The sequence below is a fragment of the Portunus trituberculatus genome, chromosome 34, assembly GCF_017591435.1.
Source record: "Portunus trituberculatus isolate SZX2019 chromosome 34, ASM1759143v1, whole genome shotgun sequence".
NCBI lineage: Eukaryota > Metazoa > Arthropoda > Malacostraca > Decapoda > Portunidae > Portunus > Portunus trituberculatus.
The window spans coordinates 10,156,381-10,166,380 of NC_059288.1; the positions used below are offsets into that span (position 1 = coordinate 10,156,381).

At 40.1% G+C, this 10,000-nt stretch overlaps 2 protein-coding genes across 5 annotated transcripts in view; one reads left to right on the plus strand and one right to left on the minus strand.

Moving 5' to 3' along the window:
- Positions 1-10,000, minus strand: part of LOC123512613 — a 77,170-nt gene that overhangs the window by 52,312 nt on the left and 14,858 nt on the right. The window lies entirely within an intron of this gene.
- LOC123512612 (G protein-activated inward rectifier potassium channel 3-like) overlaps positions 1-10,000 on the plus strand; it is a 30,341-nt gene that overhangs the window by 15,849 nt on the left and 4,492 nt on the right. For both annotated transcript variants that reach the window (XM_045269046.1, XM_045269045.1), the window contains 3 exons: positions 3,828-4,002; positions 7,528-7,686; positions 8,901-9,147. In XM_045269046.1, the coding sequence (XP_045124981.1) occupies positions 3,828-4,002; positions 7,528-7,686; positions 8,901-9,147 (581 nt within the window). The remainder of the gene's footprint in view (positions 1-3,827; positions 4,003-7,527; positions 7,687-8,900; positions 9,148-10,000) is intronic.

The following is a 10,000-nucleotide window of genomic DNA, read 5'->3' on the forward strand; positions in this document are numbered from 1 at the left end:
ATGTGAAGATACTTTTTTGGGGTGCCTCCTATCTCAAAGCCCACCCGCTAGGAAACCGTTGTCCCGAGTGAGGAAGCCCAACCTACACTCTGACCGTGGACAGGATTCGAACCCATGCGCTTGGAGACCCCTCGGACCCCAAAGCACGCATGGATCCACTGTACCACGGCGGTCTTTCCTTCTACAAGTCTAGCGGCAGATTAACACCGTATCCACATCGTAAACTCGAAAAAAACATTAAAAAACTCGACTAATGATCTTTACGTCCAAGGAAAACAAAATTAGTCTTTAGTTAAAATTATACAAGTTTTCCAGTGTGTTTCTACAAGTCTAGCGGTTGATTAACACCGTATCTACATCATCAACACTGGAGAACCCTGATAATCATCTCCGTGGGCAAAGAATACAGTTATAAGACAGCCAAGGAATTCAGTAAAATGGTCTCTAATTAAAGTGACGCGAGTTTTCAGTGCGTTTCTACAAATACACATTTAAGAACCTGATTAATGATCTCTGCGTCCAAGGAAAACAGAATTAGTCTCTAGTTAAAGTGATACGAGTTTTCCAGAGCGTTTCTTCACGTCTAGTGACAGATTAACACGAGAAACACACTTGAAAACACGTCTAATGAAACCGCGGCCAAGGAAAACAGCAGAGAGAGGGCAAAGAGATTCAGAGAGGAGATCAGAACATCGTATTCCGCCAGCGTGTAATGAGGTAATGGTTAAGGAACGTGTGTGTGTGTGTGTGTTTCACTGTTTGATCTGCTGCAGTCTCTGACGAGACAGCCAGACGTTATTCTACGGAACGAGCTCAGAGCTCATTATTTCCGATCTTCGGATAGGCCTGAGACCAGGCACACACCACACACCGGGACAACAAGGTCACAACTCCTCGATTTACATCCCGTACCTACTCACTGCTAGGTGAACAGCTGCTACACGTGAAAGGAGATACCCAAATATCTCCACCCGTCCGGGGAATCGAACCCCGGTCCTCTGGCTTGTGAAGCCATCGCTCTAACCACTGAGCTACCGTGTGTGTGTGTTACGCCGAGGTAGGATACCCGTCGTTACCATGCAGACTTGGTGAATTTTAGACAACATAAGTTTTTTTCTCAAAAATGGTATTAGAAAGGTCGGAGTTACCAGATGATCCCTTGATTTTTTCGATTGAAATAACTACTAGAAGCAACTCTACATTAAGCAGGACTATTCGAAGGTTTAAAGATACGAATATACCAGACATGAATCATTTAATGCAAAATGTATATGAACGCATCACAGCGTCCACTGGCTCAAGGTCTGAAGTGTACCGACGTTTGAATCCCAATGATATGCTTCATGGTATATACAAGGAACGTCATACGGTGAACGATCGGTTTAGAATGGCGTTCACTCGCTTCCGCGTATCGAGTCATAGCTTGTGTATTGAAACAAGAAGGTGGAACAGGTGTGGTGTCGTATACCAAGAGAGGAACGGATATGTGTATGCGGAGAGGTCCAGACTGAGTGACATGTTGATGAAAACTGTCCCGTTACGAGAGGTATTAGGCAAAGTGTAGGCTTGACTCAGGTTGAGGAAGTGTTCAGTGGCAAGTACACACACGATGTCGTTTGCAAAATTGTTCATGATATTCTTAAATCATATTAGTAATGAGTAGGAGTGTTTTGAGGTTTCTGCAATAGTAATAATGGATTAGATTTCTCTTTTGGTGTAGCAGTGGCTGTCATTTAGTGTTGTTTGGATGGTTTATACTTTTAATGTATAGTTGTCTGTTTTAATGTTAGAGATTAAAGATTTCATTTTTTTTTTTTTGTGGACCGCATAGTTACTTTTCTTTTATTAATGTTTCTTTTTAGAAGTTTTAGGTTTTTGAAATTTGGCATGATGATACGCTAGTTCTGGTCTGTGTACTTTTAGTTTCTTTTAGCTTTTATTAGTTTTTTAGTGAGTTTTAGATTATGCTTTGTCAATTCTTTTTAACACTTTTATGTAATTTCTTTCCAATGTAACTGTGGTCAAAAAATATCTAACTATCTATCTATCTGTGTGTGGCGCCAGCAAGGTCAGTATCCAGAAACGATTTGCTCTCTCACCACGACTGTTTTCCAAGGCCACAGAGATGATTAGCGGGGCTTTCAAGAGTGTTTCTCCAGTTAATAATGCAGCAATCTTGTCACTCTGCCTCTAAAACCGTCAAAACACTTAAAAATCTCTCTTTTCTCTCACCACGACTATTTTGCAAGGCCACAGACATGATTAGCGGGGTTTTCAAGTGTTACTCCACTTAATAATGCAGAAATATTGTCACTTTGCCTCTAGAACAGTCAAAACACCTTAGAAAACACGTGTCAATTAAAATAAACAGTCTTGAAATAGTGGAGGTGAAGCAAAGAGATGTTTGAGGATACGAGACCGGGTGGTGAGGAGAGACCGTGACGCAATGTCCAGGCAAGCGGTGACGCCTTCCTTGCAAGTGTAGATGAGTGTGGGGGATGAGGCGCGAGTTATTACTAGATTATTACTGATTACTGGACCGAGAGAGAGAGAGAGAGAGAGAGAGAGAGATAATAGATACATTGATCATTAACCCGATAAATTAAGGGAATGAATGAATGTATAGAGAGAGATGAGTGGAGACGCACACACGTAATCTCTCTCTCTCTCTCTCTCTCTCTCTCTGTTGTACATATTGTGGCGCCCCTAAATAAGAATGTATATTTCTTTATTGACAGTCAGGCTGCACTGTATGCCCTTCAATCCACCTCCCCATGGACTGTGATCTAGTTAATAAGTGTCTAGATCTCATCCACACCCTAGATGTTGGTGCCACGGTCCATTTCATCTGGATACCCTCTCATGTGGGTATCCTGCTAAATGAAAAAGCAGACCGCCTTGCTCAGTGTGCCCTCCAAGATGACACAGTGGACCCTGGCACTGAGCACACTCTGGGTTATGTTAAGAGTAGCATTAAGAACTTTGTACAAAGTAGCATTAGTGATCAGTTGGAGCTTTGTTGCCATAGGGGTAGTCAGGGTCTCTCACCATGGGGGCAGTAGCACTAGTCTTCACTATGCACGTGTCTCCCAGAGTTGTGCTTACACCTACGGGAGACACACTGCATCACATGACAGGGTGGCAATGAGGCTCAGATTAGGCTACAAATACTTTTGGGAAGTCAGTGCTTCTCCTGGTAATTCACCTCGGTCGCCTACTGGTTACCAAGCCAGTCTTCCCCATTACGGAGCGAGCTCAGAGCTCATAGACCGATCTTCGGGTAGGACTGAGACCACATACTCCACACACCGGGAAAGCGAGGCTACAACCCCTCGAGTTACATCCTGTACCTATTTACTACTAGATGAACAGGGGCCACACATTAAGAGGCTTGCCCATTTGCCTCGCCGCTTCCCGGCGTGTGTGGTGTGTGCTGTGTGCTGCACCAAGGGGACACACTCTGCATCACTATATCATGCAATGTTCTATCATTGCTAAATTTAGGCCACAAGGTCAACACGACTTGTACAGCCTCATTGACTATCTCCTAGACTCAACCATTCTCAGGGATATACTCAAGAAATATCCTCAGTTTACCCCCAGACTGTAGGATGTTTATGCAATAAGGTGTGCAATATCTGTATTTATTTATTGAAGTACTTGTATTCTTGTTATGTATATTGTCTATTGTTATATTTTTGGTACTTTAACCTTAAGTCTTTGCCCAGGGGGTGGGTGACAAGGTCCATCCCCCTCCTTTGTTGTATTTATTTATTAATTCAACAATAAATGTATTAATCTCTCTCTCTCTCTCTCTCTCTCTGCAGGCGTCCTGAACCCCGGGTCTCGCCATTACATCATCCGGCGTAACGGAGACATCAACCTCACCTATGCAAACCTCCGCCAAAGACGCTCTCGGTACCTACAGGACCTCTACACCACGCTGGTCGACGTGCAGTGGCGCTGGACCCTCCTCGTGTTCTTCCTGGGCTTCATCATAAGGTACGGTAAGGGACGTGGTGGTGGGAATGTGTTTATTTGGTTTTTATTGTGAATTTTCCTTGTGTGGTGTTTGTTTATATTTTCAATAATGTGACGCATTTTTACCTTGCGTTTTTGGATGTGATTAGGTGATTTTATTGACATTAGGAAGGGTCTATGGAGGTCCCAAGATTAACCCCCTTCAGTACCATGACGTATTTATATATTCATTCTGGTTACTATTTGGCGACTTTTACAGTTTCAGAAATTTATGTGGAAGGGATTAGAATAGTGGAGACTGTGGCCATTAATCTCCATAGAGTCCTTCATAATGTCAGTAAAATGGTCTAATCGTGCACAAATCTCAACTTAAAAATCTTGAGTTTTGGGTGTGATTAGACGACTTTATATACATAAGGAAGAAGATTAATGGCCAGTCTTTACTATTCCAATCTCCAACATATATTTCTGAAGCTGTATAAGATCACCAAACAGTAACCAGAGCGAATATGGAAACACGTCATGGTACTGAAGGAGTTAACCTCTTCAATTAATAGTAGGGCGCATTTTTACCTTGATTATTGGGTGTGATTAGACAATTTTATTTACATTACGAAAGGTCTATATATGGAGGTCAGAAGATTAATGACTTTAATATTCAGATCCCAACATAAGTTTCTGAAGCTGAGTAAAATCACCAAATAGTAACCAGATTAAGTGACTGATTGATAACTTTATTGTTGTAACAGTGTATACAACAAGGAAGGAGGTCGGAATGAATATGAAAACGCATCATTGTACTGAAGAGATTAAGGAAGTCGACCGTTTTCATGTTTGTGAGAGAGAGAGAGAGAGAGAGAGAGAGAGAGAGAGAGAGAGAGAGAGAGAGAGAGAGAGAGAGAGAGAGAGAGAGAGAGAGAGAGAGACTGACTTAACATGAAAAGTAAAGAAAACGTAATCTATTCAATAAGTCAATGTGGAGGTCTTAACACAGTCCTTCCTTCTATTGTAGCTGTTTTTGTCGTATTTCTTCTATTTTTTTATTACTGGCCCTCAAAACACTCCAGTGGGTTAGTAAGTGAAACCCTCAACATATTTCTTGCATATCTCTTGTTTTTTCTCTTTTTTTCCACCCTCTTGTTGTCCTCAGCCCTTAAACACTCCCAGCTCAATATTTTTTTTTTCAGTTGCTTTTTATTTTCTATTTCTATCACTTTTTCTTCCTAGGTCTTTAAAGTGAAGCCCTCAACACAATATTTCCTACAGCTGTTTTTGTTTTTCCTCTTTTTTTCATTTTTTTTATTGCCTTCAGCACTTAAACACTCCAGTGGGGTTAATAAGTGGAGTCCTCAACACAATATTTCCTACAGTTGTCTTTTTTTTTCTTTCACCTTTTTTTATTGCCCTTAAACCTTAAACACTCCAGTGGGTTAGTGAGTGGAGTCTCTAACAATATTTCTTAGTTTTTTTTTTTTTTTCCAACCCTTAAACAGTCTTAAACAGTCTTGGGGATTCATCTTAACTGCTTTGGCTTTCTTTCTTCACTTTCTTTTGTCACTTTTAGCCATTAGACACTTAAGTGGGTTAGGAAATTAAGCCTCCAATACATTATTTCTTGCAGGTCTTTTGTTTTTCCTTTTTTTCACCTTTTTTTGTTGCTCTTGGTCTTAAGCTTAAACATTCTATAGGATTCATCGCAGCTGTTTTGGCTGCATTTCTTCATTTTCTTTTATCACTTTTAGCCATTACACACTCAAGTGGGTTAGGAAGTCATCTCCAACACATTATTTCCTGCAGGTCTATTTTTTTTTCCTTTTTTTACATTCCTGTTACCCTCAGTCCTTCAACACTCCATTGTAGCTATTTTACATTTTTTTTTTTTTTGCCTTTCTTTTTCATCCTTGGTCTTCAAACACTCCCCCAACACAGCATTTCCCTCATTAGCTGGCTTTGTTTTTTGCAATTTTTCACTTTTTGTTGTCCTTAGCCTTTAAACACTCCAGTGGATTTATTGCAGCTGTCTTACACTTATTTTTCTTACTTTTTCTTTCATTATCCTTGGCTCTCTCAAACACTCCCCAACACAGTATTTCTATCACTGTACCTGACTGTTTTTGCTCTTTTCTCCACTCTTTTGTTACTCTCAGCCCTTCAACACTCCAGTGGACTCGTAGCTGTCTTACACTTATTTTTCCTACTTTTTTTTTATCATCCTTGGCTCTCAAACATTCCCCTAACAGCATTTCCCTCACTAACTGCCTTTGTTTTTGTTGTTTTTACTTTTTGTTACCCCAAGCCCTTCAACACTCCAGTGGGTTCATTATAACTGCCTTTGTCTCATCTTTTTTTTACTTTTTTTTATCATCCTTGGCTCTCAAACACTCCTCCAACACAGTAATTCCCTTACTAGTTGGCTTTCTTTTATTTCACACCCTCAAACACCCCCCCCAAAACACACCTGTACATTGAAGTGGTCCGTGGCATCCCCGCAGTGTGGCCCCAGCATACCAAAGGACACACTCGTCCAGCCCCTCAACACTCCAGTACGTTTATTGTAGCTGTCTTTGCCTCATTTATTCACTCCCTCATGTTGCTTTTAGCCATCAAACACTCAAGTAGGTTAGTGAGTACAGCCCACAACACTTATTTCCCTCACTGCTGGCTTTCCTTTAGTTTTCTTCACTTTTGCTTTTTTTTTTTTTACTATTTCATAACCCTCAGCCTTTAAGACACTCCAGTGGGTTAGTGAGTGTTTTTGTTCCCCTCAGCCTTTAAAACATTAAAGTAGGTTAGTAAGTAAAGCCCACAACACTGAATTCCCTCACTACAGCTGGCTTCACTTTTTTATTTATTCATTTGCATTTTTTCTCATTTCTTCACTATTTCATTACCTTCAGCCTTTAAACATACCAGTGGGTTAGGAAGTAAAGCCAAAAACACTGATATATCTCCTCTTACACCTAGTTTTGCTTTTACCTTCATCTAGTTTGTAAGTGACGCTCATAAGACAGACTTCCTTCACTGCAGCTCACTTTGTCTTTCCTCTTTATCACTCTTACCTTCATCTATCATGTTAGGTTTTCATATTCTTTCTGCTTACAATTTGGTGATTTCCTACAGCTTCAGAATTCCATAGACCCTTCCTAATGTAAATAAAATCATCTAGTCACACCGAAAACTTGATTGAAATGCGTTTGATAAATATTTGGTGATTTCCTACAGCTTCAGAAACTTTCGTGGGGGATTGAAAGAGTACAGACCTTGGCCATTAATCTTCTGACCTCCATAGACCCTTCCTAATGTAAATAAAATTGTCCAGTTGTACCGAACTCAGTAAAAAAAGTGTCCCACTGCTTTTGTTTTTTCTATCCAGAAGGGAAACCAGCCAAGAGCAACAAAAGATTAAAAGAGAAGGCCCACTTGAAATGCTAGTTCCCTTAAAGACTGGTAAAGAATTAACCAAAAGACAGGGACAAATATCTTGAAAGTGCTAAACACACCAGTGGGTTAGTGAGTAAAGTCCCCTTACAATGACTTCTCCTACAGCTGGCTCTGTTTTGCATTCATCTGGTACATGATCATCAAGGTGCACGGCGACGACCAGGAGGACTCGGACCACCCGCCCTGCATCAATAATGTGCAGACCTTCACTGGCAGCTTCCTCTTCTCCATCGAAACGCAGCACACCATTGGCTACGGCTACAGGTCAGGAGTGTTGCCTAAAATAACATATTTCACTCTAACCTAACCTAACTTCAACCATCCCTAAACTTAACCTAACTTAGTCTATTTTGATCCAACTTAACTTTTTCTCTCTCTCTCTCTCTCTCTCTCTCTCTCTCTCTCTCTCTCTCTCTCTCTCTCTCTCTCTCTCTCTCTCTCTCTCTCTTCCTTTAACATAACATAACTCTCTCTCTCTCTCTCTCTCTCTCTCTCTCTCTCTCTCTCTCTCTCTCTCTCTCTTAATGCATCCTAATCTACTTAACTTTTCTCCTCTCTCTCTCTCTCTCTCTCTCTCTCTCTCTTTTTTTCTCTCTAACCTGACCTAACCTATCTTAATTCAACATATATCAATTTAACCCAACCTAACTTATCCTAAAGAAACTCTATTTTAACCTAGCCCAATGTCATCACAGCCTAACCCTTCTTTATCTTACCTAACCTAACCTTATCTTACCTAACCTAATATAATCTAATCTAACCTAACCTCATTTTACCTAACCTAAATTTAACTTACCTGACTTAACCTAACCTTATCTAATCTAGTCTAATCTCACCTAACCTAACCTTACCTTACCTCAATAAATATCTATATCTATCTATCTATCCCTCACCTTACCTAACCTAAACATAACTTACCTGACTTAACCTAACCTTATCTAATCTAGTCTAACCTAACCTAACCTAACCTAACCTAACTAACTAACTTTACCTCAATAAACATCTATATCTATCTATCTATCTATCTATGGAGTCTTTATAAACATTTGAAAGAAACAGATAACATAAGAATATATTTTGCATTGCAGTTTCTAGATAGCACTATAGATGAATGTGGCTGTAGAATAAGAAAATAAGTCTAAAAGAGGCTAGTGATTAAGTTAACCCATTCAGTACTGAGATGCATTTTCACCTTGATTTTTTGGGTATGATTAGACAATTTTATTTGCATTAGGAAGGGTTTATGGAGGTCAAAAGATCAATGGCCCAGAGTCTTTACTATTCAAATCCCAACATACATTTCTGATGGTGTATATAAAAATCATCCAAAATAGTAACCAGAATGAATATGAAATTGCATCCTGGTACTGAAGAAATTAAGACTGATGCGATGAAGTAAATAAATAATAAACTGACACAATATCTAGCAAATTAATCTCACTTGGCTAATCCTCCACCTGCTACTGCTTCCCCCTCAGATACATCACAGAGGAATGCCCAGAAGCAGTGCTAATAATGTGCATCCAGAGTATTACTGGCGTCATTCTACAAGCGTTCATGGTGGGCGTGGTGTTTGCCAAGCTGACAAGAGCAAAGCAGCGTTCCAACACCATCATATTCTCCCGCCAAGCCTGCATCTGTCTGCGTGACGGGAATCTCTGCCTTCTCTTCCGCATTGGTGACATGAGGAAGTCGTTTATTATTGGAGCGAGTGTCATGGCGCAGGTAAAGCCTTATTTGACCGATCCTGACCTAACGTATCCTTATCTAGCCTTACTTAACCTAACTAGACCATCATACCTGTACCTATCTTAACCTGACATTATCCAACCTTATCTAAACTAGCTTGACCTTGTATCTGGGACATGAGGAAGTTGTTTATCATTGGAGCGAGTGTCGTGGTGTGGGTGAAGTGCCTTGCTAAAACATGACTTTCTTTTTCTTCTTTCTCTCAGCCTTATTCTCTCCATCTCTCTAATGCAAGGGTTAACCATTACTCTGAATCATTCATCCCTTTTTCTGGAACTCTCGGCCTGATTCTTCCACCTTTCTATGACTTAACCTCTTCAGTACCATGACACGTTTTCATATTTATTCTGCTTACTATTGGGTGATTTTATAAAGCTTCAAAAACTTGTAGGAATTAAAATAGTGAAGACTTTGGCCATTAATCTTCTGACTTCCATAGGCCCTTTTTAATGTTAATAAAACCATCTAATTACACCCAAAACTTAAGGTAAGAATGCATCCCAGTACTAAAACGGTTAAACTTGCAAGAGGGAGGAGGTTTGAAAACACTAATCCTCCATCACCTAACTTTTCTATTTGACAGTCTTTTTGGAAATTGGTAGTAAGCATTTTTCTTTGCATTTTTCTTCTCTTTCCTTCTTTTTTGCTTGGCCAGTGTGAATTAAACTTACAAGAGGGTTTGAAGACACTAATCCTCCATCACCTAACTTTTCTATTCGAGTCTTTTGGAAACTGGTTGGAGGCATTTTTTTCTTTACATTTCTTCCTTTTTTTTTTTGCTTGGCCAGTGAAGGAGTAGGTTTGAAGACATTTTTCCTCCATCACCTAA